Consider the following 17,480-nt stretch of genomic DNA (forward strand, 5'->3'; position numbering starts at 1 on the left):
ATGTATTCATGGAGCTGTTCTGTTGGCATAGGTGAGAAACACTTGCTTTTGTCTCCTTTTTTTAATGGAAAAATGTTTGCTTTTCACATGTGCCACTTAATTTGGGCACTGCACACTCTAAGAACGCCAAATTCATGGGCCTCACGATTCTGCTTCAAAACAGAAGATCTATACTTGGCCTCTTCATTCGCTCCCACCCCTACCTGCTCTAGGAGTCTGGGGTGCAGGGTGGCAGTCAGGCCTGCTAAGAAGCTGCCTCTGACTAGACAAAAGCTTGGGCCCACCAGGCCAGGGGATCTATGGGAGGATTAGGGCTGTGAGCCCAAGTCCTATCCTCCGAGCCCCTCCCACACTGTCCCTGCACCCTTCCTTGGATGTGCCAAACACTGCCTACCTTCCCTTAAGAACTGAGAAGGGCCCACAGGTGAAGGCGATCAACCTCCACCCCCGCATCATCACCGTTAGCCAGATGTTGCCACAGGCTAGCCTGTTTCCTTAGGCAGGAGCTGAGTACACCTTGGCAATAGCTGAAGACCTGACCAGTCTTCCCAATCCACTTTTTTGCCATTGATGGAGCGTGCGGCTCTAGAGATGTGCATGGTGGATTCACATGGGATGTTGTCTGAGCTTCATGGGTATCTTTTCTGTCTCGGATCTGCAGGGTGGCCTTTGTCTACCCCTGCCTTTCCTGGGTCTGTATTTACAGCTCAGCTCAAGTGCCTTCTCCCCAGGGGTGTAGTGAGGTAGTCCTTCTGTAGCACTGACCACGCCCATTGGGGGTGGAGCGATGGGCGGAGGTGACCTGAGGAAGGAGGTCGGAGGGGGCCAGGAAGGCGCTCTCTCTTGCTGGAGAAATAACTTACAACCTAGACAGATGAACACCAGGAAATTCAACCCGATCCTCTCCTGTCCGAGTCACGCCAGTAAGAGAGAGCGCCTTCCTGGCCCCCTCCGACCTCCTTCCTCAGGTCACCTCCGCCCATGGCTCCACCCCCCAATGGGCGTGGTCAGTGCTACAGAAGGACTACCTCACTACACCAGGGGTTTGTCCCTGGCCACTGAACAGGACTCTGGCCAGCACCCAGGTCTTTACCCCAAAGTCCTTCTCTTCTTTTGTCACAAAGCTTGTCAATATCTGACACAACTCACTTGTTCGTCTGTATGCCTGCCTCCCAGATGGAGAGGGAAACCCATGAGGGGACATTCCCAGTGACAAAAGAGGGCTTGGTTCCTAGAAGCATCCATAAATAGAAATATCAGAGGCATGCTCAGAAGGTCCCAGCGAGTTGGCTGCAGAGCTAGGACTTGTCCCCAGGACTCCTAGCCACCTGCTCCCCATCATGTTATTTCAGCACATCAAGCAAGTGAGAGAGCCAGGATTTGAACCCCTGGCTCTTAAGTCAGCCTGCTTACCATCAAGCTTTACAGCTCCCCAAATTCAACCTCCTGCTGCATGGTCTGTTGGCTAGAATAAAAGTTCTCCAATACGGTAGCCACTAGCATCGTGTGGCTGTCAGGTGGAAATTAATTTCAATTAAGGAAAATGTTAAATTCAGTTCTTCAGTCACTCTCATCCTGCATGCGACCAGGGGCGAGTGCACCGCACAGGGCAGACACCAGGCCTTTCCATCATTGCTGAGTGGTCGATTGGACAGTGTGGCCCCAAGGAGCAGCTTCCTCAAATCTATCTTACTCATTCCCACAGCCCGCGGAAGGGTCCGTTAACATACCATACTAATGCCAGTACTCCAAGAGGCCCTCTCTCCTCTGCTCCTGACCCTCTCCTTCCTCCAACAGGAAGGGACGAAGCCAGCAGTGTGGAGGTGACGTGGCCAGATGGCAAGATGGTGAGCCGCAGTGTGGCCAGCGCGGAGATGAACTCAGTGTTGGAGATCCTCTACCCCCGGGATGAGGACAAACTTCAGGACACAGCCCCACTAGAGGTGGGCCAAGGCCTCAGGCCTCATAGCAAAAATAAAATAAAGTCAAAGGCACCACCACCCATGATCCTAGGGGTAAATCTCTAAGCTTGCCCTCGAGAATGACAGAGATGGTGGCTTCATTTGTAGTTTTGCAACATGTCATACCCACACCTCTTCAGCTTCTCACAGAATCCTGGGGGATTGGCAGGGCAATGGGTTTTGCACCCATTTTACAGAGGAGGAAACCAGAGGCCCAGAGAGTAAACACAAAGCCGGCTAAGGTTACATAGTCAGCTGAGGTGTACAGTGGGTTGAGAATTGATGCCTAGTCTCCTGCTGCTCTTGTGCTATTTTCCAGATACCTGGAGAGAACTCCTATTGCATGAGGCTCAGACCATAAACCAGGGTTCTGGAGCAGGCCCTCGAGGGCCCACCCAGGGTTGGTTTAGTTTCAGGTCTGTCTCAGGTACATGGATCTCAAGTACATGGAGAGTTTGAATTACATGCTCTTGCCCTCTCCACCCCCAACACCATCCCTATTCTTAGTGCAAGGCAGAATAAGAGGGAGGGGCTGCCCTCAGGCCCAGGCTAAGAGCATCTCTCATGCTGTAAGCAGGGTGACAGCTGCTCTGTGGCTGTGGCAAGGAGGGGACCTAGAGAGAGGCCTCTCAACTCACAAGTGTCTCTGCTTCTGCCACCTTGCAGTGCGGACAAGGATTCTCCCAGCAGGACAATGGCCATTGCATGGGTAAGTCAGCGATAGGCACCAGAGGGTAGAGGCAGGGATCTCCCTGGGGACTATCGGCCTGACCTACCAAGGCCCAAGATGCAGACAGAGGTTAGGAAGACAGGGAGAGGAAGGTTTTATTGGCCCTTAGGGACCCAGGTGCCAAGACAGCCACCCCATGGGTCACCAAAGTGAGAGTGGCAGGCTGACTCACTTCACTGCTGGGCATTGGCAGTGCCTGCCTGCCATGAATATCAGACACTGAGCGGTGATGGACAAGCTTCACCCGCCAGAAGCAGAGCAGAAACCTGCTATGGCCAGCCAGCCTGAGGAGCAGCCATCGAGGGGGCTGATAGACAGGGTGGCGGGGGTGGAGCTGATTGTGGGAGGCGTTTGGGCACAGCAGGGCATGGAATGTGGTCACAGTGCAGATAGGAGGCTGCAGCCTGGTACAGCGCAGGGGAGGCTGGTAGCTTCCAGATGCCAGGTCAGTGAGGGTCTCATGACTTTCTCAGGTCTCCCAGTATGCTAGGAAGGGGGCAGTCTAGCAGACCAGCATCCAGAAGATGTCCAGCCCAAAGCTTTATTTACATCCTGATGATTTGTGATGAGGACGGAGGGCACAGATTCTTTCTTCCTCCGACCCAGAGAAAACTAGACACCGCCCTACTCTTGTGGAGCTCACTCACAGCCAATGGAGTGGTCCGCGTGTGAACAGCTGACGAGCATATGTGGAGCCAGGGATGGGATGGGCAGGGAAGCACCAAGAGAGATGTTAAGCTATCCGGGGTAGATCCCAGAAGGCGGCTAGAGAGGTTAAGGTCAGCCTGGGACCTGGCGGATAATGAGTAGGGCAGCCACAGAAAGAGGACTCGCTGTACCCATGAAGGAGGCTGCCTGGGCATAGGACTCCAAAATGAGGAAGTATAGGGTTATGGTGGCTACAGGAAGACGTGACTCTCCCATACATACGGCCCCTGTCTCCATCCTGGTCACATGACAAATGGACAGCTCCAGCACATAAAACCTGGGAGTCTTCTCTATGTGCTGAGAGGACTCTTAGAGATTGCTGGCCTAGCAACTCTTCCTTTGGGCCACCCAGCATGCCCCCTACATGTCATGCCCTGGGGATGCAGCCCAGGGCCTTACCTGAGGGGTCCGCATCCTGGTGGGGAGAGTCAGACCTCAAACACAGGACTACACAATGTGCGAAAGTGGTTTAGGACCCTGTCAGCAAGGCGCTCTCTGGGGACTCTCAGCAGAGAAGTCAGAAAGAGCCACTGGCGAAGGGACTTTGAAGTGGAGAGCACAAAGATTGGAGAGGGACCAGCCCCAGGAAGAGCTGAGGGGAGAGCATCCGTCCGTGGCAGAGGAAGAGCAAGGCAAAGGGCAGGAGCTTGCCACATGGCATCAGGGGTGCCCTTATGGCTGAGAGGAGGCTGAGGGATAGCACAGTTGGTCGAGGAGAAGCTTGAAGCTCCAGAAGGAGTCTGGACTTTGTTCTTAGGCCCTTGGAAGCTAAGCAGGAGAGTGACCTGATGCGATTCACATATTTAAAAGATCACTCTGGCTGCTGAATTGCAGGCTGGATTGGAGGGAAGCATGGAAGCCAGGAGGCCAGTAAGGCAGCCGCTGCAGAAATCCAGGCAAGAGACCATGCGGGCTGGGCCTAGGGTGGTGGCAGAGTGAGGAAGGCGGACAGAGGAGAAGCGTGCTTTGGGCAGAGTGGATTGCACCCTGGGGTGAGGAGAGGGGAGGATGGGGAGCTGATTCTGGTTTCAGTGTGGCTGAGCAGTTGGTGGTGGCAGTGATGGAGCTGTGGAAGGTGGAAAGAGGAGGCAGAAGAGACTTAAGGGCTGAGGGAAATCAGAGTTCCATTTTGGAAATGAGCAGTCTGAGGCTGTATTAGACATCCAGGGGAACTGCCGTGTAGGTCATTGGTGATTAGATTCAGGAGCCTGGAACCCAAAAGAGAGGTTATGGCTGGAGGCAGGAGGAAGTTCACAGTGATCCACATTTAGAGAGCAAGTGTGGTGTATCCAAACAGCCCAGGACCAAGCCTGAGCTCTCCTAGTATGCAGGGGTCAAGGACAGGAGGAGCTATGCAAGGGCACCAAAGTAGAGAGGCAGACCCTGCAAGGAGGAGGGACATGCCCCCGGTCAGGCAGGTGGGCAGACAGATCCTAAGCTAGGACACACTGCCCACCTCTCCCTGGTGAGTGGTTCCTCTTGCCTTGCAGACACCAACGAATGCATCCAGTTCCCATTCGTATGCCCTCGAGACAAGCCCGTGTGTGTCAACACCTATGGAAGCTACAGATGCCGGACCAATAAGAGATGCAATCGGGGTTATGAGCCCAATGAGGATGGCACAGCCTGTGTGGGTAAGACTCTGGCCACATTCAGTAGCAGAGGAAACATGCCTTGTCCTGGGGAGTGCAGAGGTCCCTGGGTGGGCTCTAGGCCACGGTCCTTAGGCCCTGCTTCCCCTAGATTGACAGAGCCTCCAGGGGAGACCGTGTCAGCCTTGGAGAGGCCCCACCACGTCTACCCCACCTGAAGGGCCCTGGGGAGCTGGGTCCTGGTGGTGTGGTTTCTGGCATCTCAGGTCAGCCTGTGTTCCCATAGCAGGTGGAAAGTAGCTCCTCCAAGTCACCTTTGGCAGGATTTCTGAACTAGTGTCTGTCTTCTTCCTCCCAAACTCGTCCCTCCCAACCAACCCTTTCCCTTTCCCCGTTTTCTATCTCCCTGCCCTTTCTTTTTCTTTTTCAGCTCAAGTGGCCTTTTTAGGTGGGTATTCTTCGGCTGCCTTTAGAATCTCTGAGCCCCTCTCTCAAGCCTCATATCTTTCTCTAGGCCTTGGACTTTGCCTTCAGTTATATGCACTTTAAATCCCATCAATAAAGGAAAAAAAAATCTAACAACCTTTGTGGAAAACTCTCTCTCTCCTGCTGCCTACCTCTCTCCACGCCCAATAGATTCTGCCATGTGCTCCTTCAAGTGGACAGCAGGGGTGGCCATCTTTGCAAAGGGAAGTTTGGGAGATGCTGGTGCAACCCTAGATGTTTGTGAAACCTTTCTTTGCATGTTTTCTGAGAAAACAGAAAAGGAAAGTGTCTCCTCTACCCCATCCCTCATTCCTCCCGAAGAACCAAGAGAGTCCAGTCGTCCCTGTATCTCTGTGAGCTTCTTATTTTGTCCTTAACAAAGATGGCTCCCAGGTGGTTGCTTGCTCAGTTGATTCGGTAATGTATCATGTGCCTGCTCATTTGGCCTGTGCTGTTGCTGCTTTGTACAACCTGATTTCCTATTGACTATGAAAGCCTTATTGGGTTGGTGGTGGTGCCGGAAAGGCTGGCCCTTTGGGACCGTTGATAAAAATGCTTACATTTGAACTTGCTAAGTCTTCCAGCCTCTTTTCTGGAGAAATTTTGCTAATAAACTCTCTGCTGGATGTTAGCACCTAGCTAGTGGGGGGAGGGGCGTCCGAGAAAGAGCATGCTGGTTGGAATGCTGAACCAGCTGAGGCCCTTCCACCAGGAGGTACCTGAAAACAAGGCATGACCTAAGGAAAGCACCGGCTCTAGGCACCAGCAGTGTGGTTGGGTGAGTGAAACAGTGCTTACACTTGGAGGACCAGGCTAGGCATGGGGGCTGGGCAGGGACACACAGACACTGCCCTGGGCGGTTTCCTTGGGGGAATTCACTTCTGCACTCTGGGCTCCTGTTCCCTTTTTATTAATGACAAGAGAGTTGGGTCAGGACATCTATATACCCTCTCTCTCCCCAACTCCTCCCTGTGTGACTGGACATAAGTATGGCTAATCTCCTGCAGTCCTGGTTTCTAGAAAGAACTTAACCCAGCTTTTGCAATATGCTTAGGAACTTGTAAGTGCCTACAGCCAGAGCTCTCTTTGGGGATGATGTAACACCACAGAATATGCTCTCACCCAGCTCTGGTAGTGAGGGCACATTATAAATCACATGTATATTCTTCATGAGGGAGAAAAAAGTCGCTTGAAGATATAATAAAACTATGCTTAAGAATGCAGCAAGCCTTTTAAAAACATATTTAACAAAAAAACGACCCCTTCCTGATACCATAATAATACTCCCCATAAATCACAAAAAATGAAATCCTTGTAGCTAGTGCTGTTTTTACACTCGGAACCAGAGCATAAATGAAAAGTTTTAAAATGAAAACAGCTACAATTTCCCTGGGAAGCACATAACAACTTAAAAATCACTCCACTTCCACCAGAACCATCCCTGTGTATCGACAGAGAATTAAAGATCCGAGAGGGCCCCAGACCCGAGGCTCTGGGAGACGAAGTGATTGGGGTCACCCTGCCCAAGGTCACAGAGCCAGCTGGCCCCCAAGCCAGGCCTGCAGCTCTTCCTCACCATCTTGTTGAGGGCAAGTGGCCCCCACTGGCTACTCAGACTTTTCCCCTATTCAGCCCAGAAGCCGCTGCCTCTTCAGAAATGAACAGATGGATCTAAGATTTCAAGATGAGGAAGGCCTAGGGCCCACAGAGACGGGTTGCAAATGCAGCGACAGTAGGAAATGACAAGACAACAAGCTCCGTTGACTGGCCACACACAACAGCATGAGAAATGCGGGGTAGAAAAAACCAGCTTGCCAAGGACCCCAGGATCTTCAGAGCGACAGCCAACTTCAGAGGGTGCCTGAACTGCCTGGCACATTGAGTTTCGGGTCACGAGGTCTGCTGTGACATTCCACTCTCCCTGATGGGTAAGCTGAGATGACTCATGCTCCAGACTCCTTAACTGTTGTGAGCACATGCAGGGTTAGAAGGCATTCCATGCAGTTCATTCGTACAGCAACTACTGTCTGAACCCCTGCTCTGCAATAGGGCCTGAGCAGGACTCTAGGTTTATAACAGTGAGTAAGGGTAACATGGTTGATACCACACACACACACTGCCTTCCCTTCAGCCAGATGGAAAAGCCAAGTGTAAGGGTAGGAGGGGGACCATCAGGGACTTCTTAAAAGACTAGCTAGATTCACAGGTTACTGCACTGAGATGCAGACATCTCATTCATTCATCCACGAGTTCATTCTACACGTGTTTATTGAGAACCTCATGGGTGTTCTCATGAGAAAGGTGACAGACTCCCTCCAGTGAGAAGGTCAAGCAAGTCTCCTACACCCAGGATGCTTATAGAGGAGAAAAAGAATTTGCAAGACTAAAGTCTACAATGGACAGGCAGACTCCAAAGCAACTTAACTTTGACTGCCCCCACGCCCGGGGCCCACCACTCGGCAAGGACCCAGGGATTCGGGCCAGGTGTCTCCTGCCCCAGACCTTCTCTGCCTGACCATTGTCAGCCACAGGCGTGTGGGTGCACGGTTTCTGTCAAGTTGACAGGCTGGTGTTCCCGCCCTCATCTTCCCTTCTGCTTCCTCTTCCTGAGACTCATGGTGTCTGAGCCCTCATTGTCGCCTTCTGAGCACATTCGTGTACTCTCTTTCGCACATGCATACACACACACACACACACACACACACACACACACACACACACGTTTAGCTTCTGTCCCATAGGCCCACTTAGCTTCCTGACGTCTTTTTTTTTTTTTTTTTTGGTTATGCTTGAAATTGTAAAAAATAAAAAATAGAAAAGACCTTCAGAGCAAGAGAATAACTCATGAAATACTCCAGCTAAGCCAGGCCCCTGTTTTACTTTTTCAAGAGAACTCCCAAAAATAATAACTACAATAATAATAGCACTTTTATTCTGTCTGATGCAGCCTCCTCCAGGAATGCTCCCCCTCAGAATGACGATAATAGCTTTCTGTGAGTGAGTTCAGCCTGTCTGGGTCGGATAGAAACTCTGCACAAGCACCAACTCGCTTAATCCTTGTAGCAATCCCTAGAGGAAAATGCTATAATTACCCTCTTTACTCGGATAAGTGCTTCCTTAGGATCATACAGCTTGGGGCAGGCAAAGGTCTCATGGCATCCCAGGCAGCCTGACTCTCCTACCTACATGCTTACCTGCCGTGCCCACCCACTTCGTCCAGGTAGCCAACGGTTTGTTCAAAAGTCACAGTCTCGTATGTTACTCAGAGTCAAGGGCCAGGTAGGAAGGGAGAAACAGAGTCCCCAGAGAGCTGGGATCAGAAGACACACCAAAGCCTGAAGGAAGAGCAGGCCACACCCATGTGGAGAGCATCCTGATCAGGCCAGCCTGGCCACTTTCTCCAGTGCAACGTGGAGAATCCCACACCAGGCCACCTCCATCACCACAGTCGCTGGCCCTACTCTGGGAAGGTGCCATTCCGAGGGCCAGGAGTCTTATTATGAGTCACTCTGGCTGCTATGGCCCCCTCCCAGGGCTTGGGAATCACATCCCAACCAATGCTGCTGGACCAAGGAAGAACTTTACCACAGCCTCCAAGAGCAACAAGGAGCCAGAGGAAGAGCACTTCATTATCTCAGGGTACAGAGATTCCAGACCCCACCAGACTCCCACCCAGGACTCTCAAGTCCCTCCCTTTATCTCCCTGTCCATGGTCACCAGTGTCTCATTTCTTTTGTAAAGCCAGTGGCCACGCCACAGGGAGTCAGAAGCCTGCCAAAGGCTGATGTTGTGTCTCCTTGGCAACAGGTACATCCTGAAAGCAGGAAGAAGAAGGGTGGCTAGGGCTAGTTAACAGAATAGATAATCCCAGTGTCCCCTACCCTCAGAAGCTCTGTCCTCTTAAGCACTGGTGTTGAACAGAGGGAGTCAGAGGCAAGAAGACACAAGAGCACCCTCAGATTAGAAACTAACATTTACGGAATGCTCATTATAAGCCAAGAGCTTTAATGCGTGTCTCCATTAATCCTCACACCATCCCTCAAGGCAAATGCTACTAGCCTACTCTATCACCAAGGAAACAGGTTCGGGAAGATTAAGTTACCCAAGGTCACAGCTCACTGAGGTAGCAAATGCTTCACTTTGGACCCCAAACTGTGTACTCTGCAGCCGGAGTTCTCAAGCCTTGTGCTGCCAATCTCCAGGCAATTTACACGGGAGGGATTTGTATAACCAACTGTTTATTCATGATCAACTACAAATCTACTATGTGCTGTGTGTTATTCTAGTGGCTTCAGATATTCATCTGTGAATACAACAGGGAACATAATTCCTTCCCTGTTGACATAAACACTGGGTTAGGTTGGGGGAGAGTTCTTGTGTGCTAGAAAATGCCAAGTGTGTCAGGCTATTTGTGAGTTCCTGGGTAGAGGAAAACCGTTACTTTAAGTAAGATGGGCCTGAGTGCTCAACCCCCAGAAAAAAAGGAGGCATTTGAGAAAATATTTAAAGTAGGTAGAGTATCCTTGAACCTCAGTTTTTCATCTGTAAAATGGGCATGAAGTTGACATTCATTAAACCTGAGTTTTAGCAGTAACTGATGCCTCACAGTTACTGTATTAAACTTGGCACGGTGCCTGGCATGGAGTATGCCTCCAATAAATTAGAGATCTGATTATTAATAAATACCCAAATTGATGATGATGTCAAAGTCCCCATGCTTAGAACATTTATGCCTAGAACACCCAGGGGCATGCAAGTGGAGATACTGAAAAGCACTGGCTACCCTGGGATGCTAGCAGGTTAGCGAGAAAGAGCTCACAGAGCTGCCAAAGGGGCAGAGCCTACCTCCCTGGCCCCAGGGTATGCCAGCTTTGTCACGGTGCTCACACAGCATCATTCCTAGAGAGACTAGTCACAAAACAAGGTAAAGGCAGCAGGGTGGGCATGAGGTTGGCTGGGCCACACAGAGCAGAGGTTGCCAAGATCAACAGAAATTTCCCACCTACACCCCATCAACACTAAGCCTCCTTAAGCATTTGGTGGCAAGGCACCTGAGAAGTCATCTAGTCGTGTCCCGTTCTTTGCAGACAGGGAGACTGAGGACCACATACTCTGCTGCCCTGTAGTCCTCATCTGGGCCCATACTGCCCATGGCTCTTCCAAAGAGCTCAGGCCAGGCCACTCCCCACTTCCTTTCCCAGAGAGCTCCAGTGTTTCAGAAGCATGGGACCACAATTCTGTGGGCAGCTCTGTCCCTCCCACCCAGTGACAGAAAAGAGCCATGCACTTCACCCTGGAAGTACTCCAAGATTGACGATACCACTACAGCAGGCACTTGTGAGGCTGAGAGTTAGGAAGCAGGGCCAGGAGCTAATGGGGGGGGGAGCAAGGAGAATGCCACCACTTCCTAGGACAGCCTGCCCCACGCCCGGTGACATACTACCACCCCAGCCTGTGGAAAAGAAGAGACCCAACTGCAGCCAGCCACTCCCTTAAAGATAGCTCCCCTGCATGGCCAGCCCCAGAGCAACCACAAAGAATCCTACCTCAGAGAGGCTCGCTGCCTCTCCAAGCTAAGAGCTTACTTCCTTCCCTCCATGGAGCTTCTGGGGAGACAGCAATATACTCCAGCTCCCGGATGCTCCTGCGTGTGTGGCGAGGGAACAGGTACAAACCAGATGTGCAAACCAAGAAGATGCAGACAGAGAGAGGAAAGGGCTTTGGGGATGACTCCGGGACGCAGTCATTACAAAGTCACAATACCTCGGCTCATGCAAAAGGTTTCCCATGTGCCAAATGCCATGTTACTTCTTAGAGACCTAGTACAAGACTCCCGCGACCTTCCTTCTATCCTTCTATGCCTGAAATGTTCCCTTCTCTGAGAGACTGTGGGATCAAAGACTTGGGCTTGCATGCCAGGCAGCCCACCTCCACACTCTGAAGCCTCAGGTTCTCCATCCACAGAGCAGGATGGTAGGAACAGCCTTGAGGAAGGGCAGTGAGGCTCCCTCCAGGTGGGCACAACCCCCAACTGATGGAAAGTAGAGAGTATTATAAAATCTGTCCCAGGCCCTTCAACTCCTGGCTTCACTTCCTGCAGTACCTGCTTTTACAACAATCCTGAAGTCATTAACCAGGTCACATTAGACCGAGATTACTCCTTCCCAGCAAGACCATCCATCACTCAGCTACAAATGCTGAATTCATTGGGGAGTGGAGTAAACACAGAATCTTTGCATTGAAGAGACCACGCCTGTGTTTTGAATAGCTCGGGGGAACACAGGGCCAATCAGTACTTATCCATTCACCTGCCTTGCCAGGGTCCACCAGCATCCATCTCCAGCCCAGCAGTTCTGATCACTCAGTTCTGATCATTTCCCTGAACCCACCTTCTCTGTATCCATCCATTTACCTGTCAATTCACCCTTCCTCCGTCATCCTTCCATCCATCCATTCATCCGCCCATGGTATTGTACCCTCTTAAGACCTAGACTTCCTGACCAAGAATAAATAAATAAATAAATAACTGCCCAAAAGGATTTTTCCTGCTTGAAATCATAGCATTCAGGCAGTATGGGTGAGGGCTAAGTCGAGCAGGGTGCCTTTCCCTCTCCCCACTCTCCTAAAAGAGCAAGAAGAGAGCCGCAAGAACACAGCCAGGGTGACCTTATTGAGAGCTGTTGCCAGCCCAGGAGAGGCCAGACCATTGACTCTACCTTGTAATTGAGTTATTTGGTGGCCATTTGCAGTTCAATCGTATCACTCGGTAAGCACTGCCTATCTCCACCGCTTCTCAGCAGCCCAGTGCCCAGGGGCCTTCAGATTGCACAGGCCGCATCTTCCTGCCAGCCTGCGATAGGCTGCATCTCCCATTCAGTGCCAAAGGCGAGGCATTGTGACAGGCACCTGCGGTGGGGAGGGGAGCGGTAGACATGAGTCAGACAAGATCCCGGCCCTCAAGGGGTTTACTGATTAATTGGAGGCAGCAGGGAAAGGGACCTACTATATAGGAGGCCTTGTAAGCTGTGTGTAATGTTTCCTCCTCCCCAGGCATCCAGCAACACTGCTCTCAGGTGGTAGCTGGTCCCCAATCACTTTTCCATTACAGAAATCAATAACTTGAATTACTCCAAAATAACGAGCACCTCCATCCCCCTCCAAAACTAATTTTTTTCTGTGTCTGCGTTTGCCCGTGTGCTTTACCCTGGGTCTGGAATCTATCTGTATGAGTCAGCCCAGGTGGAACGGCATCTTGTGTCTGCCCGTGACACGCTGAGGCAGACTGAAGCAGGGTTCGGAATCGGGGACTTAGGTTGGAATCTTTGGTCTGGGATGTTGAGCTGTGGGTTCGCGCCAAGCTACATAGAACATCCACTTCCTCGTGTATACAATCAGATTCCGAGTATAACCACCCACCAGAGTGTTAGAGGAGTAAGTGGAGTAATGATGCTTATAAATGTTCCTGCATGTATTAGGAAGTCACTGAAGCCTTGGATAAACATCCGTTCATTCCATGTGAGTATCCGAAACCTTCTATAATGCTGTGTCACGAGCTCGTTGTATAATGAGGTCCCAGTGTCACTTCCACAATAACATTAGCATCTTACACTGAGGAAACCAATTACCATTTACAACAATGCATTCTTGGGATGCTGCTGATTTACAAATGACCAAGCATAGACTCAGGGATGTTAAGGGAATGGCTGGGGGTGGGGGAGGGAGGTCCCCTGGCTGGTGCTGCCCTCTGATGCCTTCACATTTGTTTATCTCCTCTAACATCCCTGATTCAAAGCCACTAGCCCTGGTGCTACCCCAGGATGCTATGCACTGCATCCTGCAACCTGCATTCTGCAGATGCTGAAAGGATAGGTCCTTTGAAGGAGCTCTTGAAAGAAGAGCCCTGAGCACGATGTACTCTGCCCTTGGTGCTGCCTGGAAAAATATGGCCTCCTAGGAAGAGTCCTGTGGAAGCCCTCAAAGGCCACACACTGAAAGCCAGAAAAAGACGCTGGCATGACAGACCACCTATCTCATGTCAGGCATATTTCCAGACATTTTCTGAGTCTCCCAAACCAATTATCCTTAACCTTTTGAGGTTGGTCATATGTGTTTGTACCTTGGAGAATCCACTGAGAGCTATGGATTGTGTCTCCCAGATAAAGTTACTGATTATGCACATAAACAAATGAAGGGCTTGGAGATGGAGGTTAAGGTTAAGACCTGGCAGCTGGGCATAGTGGCACCTGCCTTTAATCCCAGTACTAGGGAGCAGAGGCAAGTGGATCTCTGTGAGTTTGAGGGCAGCCTGGTCCTCAGAGTGAGTTCCAGGACAGCCAGAGCTACACAGTGATACCCTGCCTGTTTTAGGTTTTCTTAGGCACCAGGGACCTTTTCTTTTGGCAGCCTTGGCATATCAAATACTTTTGTATATATCCACAACCCATGGCAAATGGGAACCATACGCACATACGCATGTATATACATAAGTCATTTCAAATTGCACTTGTCTGATTTGACGAGACATATTAATAGATCGTCAATAAAAATATGAATTCCAATGTTGTGTATTATTTTTCTATCTTGGACCAATAAACTTCTCTGGGTAATTTTACTAAATAATAAAACAGAAAAATGCATACATGTCATGTGTACAGTGAATTTTTAAGAAGTGAGATTCCCTGTAACACCAGCTCTCTGGCCCTGAAGCAGAAGCGTGGGGGCCTGAGGGTTCCCAGGTCCCTCTCCTCCACCACCCTCAGTAGTGGAACAGCCATGTTGGTTCTTTCTTCATAGGCAACTGTGTCTGTCTTTGAATTTGTCTCAGGCTCTGTCTGATTACTTTTGTGGAGCCGGTGTTTTTATCCCAGGTCTCAGGCTTAGGTCTGATCGACCATGTGTTTTCCTATTTGAGGGAACTGGGGCTGCCTATAAGGCATGCTGCTGTGTTAAAGCCACATTTGCATCAGCTTGTCCTTGAGGGAATAGAAGGCAAAGGCCAGGTGCGGTGCTTCCTACAAGGACGACATGGGATGTGGGAGAGGAATTCCCAGGCCAGCAGTTCCTGAAGCAGCTGAAACTGGATGTGGAGGGAAAGAGTGGCTGTTTCAGGTCTCCTCCCTCGACCCACACCTCTAGAATCCACAAGCAACAGCTGCTGGTTTAGTTAGGGTGGTGGAGGAAGTTTTATAATACCTGAATGGCTTTTCTGCACTCTTAACTCTCGGGTGCAGTACGTGATCCCACCACTTGGCGGCACCACGAACTTCTATAAAGTCCATGGTCCTCCTGTCACACAGGCCCTATCTTAACCAAACCAACAGAAGAAAGCCAATGCATGCAGCAAGGGGAAAGCACGCACTGAAAGCTGCCTGGAGTGTGCCAAGATGGCTGTGCCCTTCAAAGGGGACAGGGAATAACCTGTCCTGTGAGGGCGTGTGTCTGTTTGTCAAGCCACCCTTCATCAGATCTGCAAAGTCAGGTCTCCCCTACCATTCACTGGGCTCCCCCTGGGGGTCCTACATGCCTGTGAGCATAGCCCACTCATATCCTGTGCTACTGGGCATGGAGGTGCTAGCCCTGCTTCAGAACACAGACACCAACAGCCCCAGGTCCTTCCCCCTGGGAAAACGCCGCTCCAACATCCACTTAACTGAGGGGCCTTTGAAGCTGGAATCACCCCTGGCCCTTTCTGTCCTTTGCAAGCTCCTTCTTAGATTCAAAGCCAAGCTCTGCTGCAACATTTAACTTCTGTGCGTGTGCCTCATCTCTGGAATAGGGATAGTAATACTATGGAGGGGTCGATAGAAGGTCTAAACAATGCTTGTAATGGCTTAGCCTAGTTGGGCCCAGACACACGATAAGGTTTTCTTTAAATGTGTACCATGTGTGTGCATGATGCCAAAGGCGGCCAGAGGAAGGTGCTGGGTCCCCTGAAAATAGTTACAGTTGTGAACAGCATGTGGGTGCCAGGAACTGAACTCGGGTCCTCTGGAAGTTCTCTCAACATCTCTCCAGCACAGCTACGGTTTTCACTATCATCACTGACATTTGAAAGTGGGAGAATGGATGCCTCTCAGCAAGTCAGGCACGAGAAGCAGGGGTGTTAGGTGGATCTTTACCAATTTGTGAATCCCCAGGCTTCTTCAGGGCTCCTTCACTAAACAGCTTGGCTGAGGTTCAAGCCTGACCTCCTACCCAAGCAGAACTGAGGCATGACCCTCCCTGCTGGCGGAGCAGCTAGCTCCCCGACCCACTTGATCACACCCCAAGACTGAGCAGAGGCAAAGGCCCAGGCTTCCCAGGGCTCAGGTACAGAGCAAGGTGTGTCTTAGAAGTAACAAGTGGAAACTTCTGAGCTACCCGGAGCTCTATTCCGCACCACCCAGAGACCACCTCTCCCTTGGCCCCACCCCAGGACCAGAACTGTGGTTCCTGTGGCCTCATGAGGTCCCCTCGGATCAGATCCTGGCCAGAAGATCTGTGTGGCCTAGCCCACCACAGCCTCAGGCAGCTCCTATCTGGGAAGAAATCCCTGCTTTAACTCATCCACCAGCTCTATAACTGGAGCACATTACTCAACCTCTTGAGACCTTTGAGAAGACTTGGCTAATCTTTAAAATGCCCCTTGTCTCTAGAATATGGTTTTAGCAAAGTGTCTGGCATATCATAGGTGGTTAATAAATGCCTAGTTTTATTATAATTTCCAAGGTATAGCTATGCTAGTTCCTAATATCTGCTTTCTAATCTCTTCACTTGGTCGGGGGCGGGGGGGTGTACACAGGCCATGGTGTACATGTACAGAGATCAGGGGACAATTTTGGACAACTGGTTCTCCCCTTCCACCCTTACTTGGGTTCCAGAGCTCAGACCTAGCTCATCAGGCCTGCGTGGCAAGAACTTCACTGAGACATCCTACCAACCCATTCTAGTCTTCAGTAATGAAGATGGCTGGTGTGATTCAACCCAGACAGTGCCTGGCCTAGAGGAAGAGCACAAGAAACAGGCCCTACCTAACCCACTGATAGATTACTTTTGACTTAGCTTTTATTTGAACCTATTGTGTCCACCCAAAGTTGTAAATCCGCCACAGATTAAGGAGCGGTAAAGGTGGGATGTCTACCTCCTCACTGACCCACAAGCCCCAGGGAGACAGAGTTCATCCATCCTGTGCCATCTGCTTCTCGCATACGCACTGAGCGCAGCGTCTCTGCATGAACCTGGGATGCAGAACTAAGCCCACCACCATGGACTAGTGGAAACAGCATGGAGCCTCAAGCTGGCAAGTCCTTTTATTGGAAAAAGAATAAAGCAAAAGTTCTCCATTTTGCCTCTCCCCAGCAGGATGGTCAGACACAATGCATGGCCATACAGCAGGCTAGAGGGCACAGGCTTCTGCTAAGAGTCAGGGGCTGTAACTTGGGAATAAGGGGTTCATTGCACCAGGGCTCATCAGGCTCAGGCTCCCTGGGGCTTTGGGAGCTTGGCTAGCCCTCTCCATCTCTCTGCATAGTCTCCTGATGTCACATGCTGCTGCTTCGGCCAGTAGAGAACCAGGTCCAGAAAGCTACCTATGTGGCTGCTGTTTCCTGACTACTTCTAGCACCTCCTGCCCTCTGAGGTAGGCAGCCTGTTTTCTGTCCATATTCAGGCCCCAGGATGCCCACCACCACCACTGAGAGCCCCAGCACCATTGGCTGGCCAGTCCTTCTTCCCCTGCAAGGCACATTTGCCTTGAATGTCCAGGGAACCTCACCTGCAGGGCCTCTGGGCCCTGACACCTGTGCAGGCTGAATATGCAGCATCTGTGGTCCCACTGTGTGATGGGGACTGGGAGAGGGGCATTGGCTCTGTTCTCCAAGGCCCCAGCCTTTTCTCCATTAGACCCAGAGGTGGGAGAAAGGCCAGGAGGAAGAGCCAAGCTGCAGCCCAGCTTTAGGGCACTGACTTACAGAGGGCCAGGAGGGACTCACAGGGAGGTGCTACAGATCATCGTGTGACAGGACA

At 51.0% G+C, this 17,480-nt stretch overlaps 1 protein-coding gene across 2 annotated transcripts in view; it reads left to right on the top strand.

The window, feature by feature from the left end:
• Positions 1 to 6,048, top strand: part of Crtac1 (cartilage acidic protein 1) — a 138,427-nt gene extending 132,379 nt beyond the window's left edge. For both annotated transcript variants that reach the window (XM_051199790.1, XM_051199791.1), the window contains 4 exons: positions 1,798 to 1,943; positions 2,628 to 2,670; positions 4,890 to 5,033; positions 5,422 to 6,048. In XM_051199790.1, the coding sequence (XP_051055747.1) occupies positions 1,798 to 1,943; positions 2,628 to 2,670; positions 4,890 to 5,033; positions 5,422 to 5,540 (452 nt within the window). In that variant the 3' untranslated portion in view covers positions 5,541 to 6,048. The remainder of the gene's footprint in view (positions 1 to 1,797; positions 1,944 to 2,627; positions 2,671 to 4,889; positions 5,034 to 5,421) is intronic.
• Positions 6,049 to 17,480: the final 11,432 nt, after the last annotated feature.

The sequence above is a fragment of the Phodopus roborovskii genome, unplaced genomic scaffold (assembly GCF_943737965.1).
Source record: "Phodopus roborovskii unplaced genomic scaffold, PHOROB, whole genome shotgun sequence".
NCBI classification, from domain to species: Eukaryota; Metazoa; Chordata; class Mammalia; order Rodentia; family Cricetidae; genus Phodopus; species Phodopus roborovskii.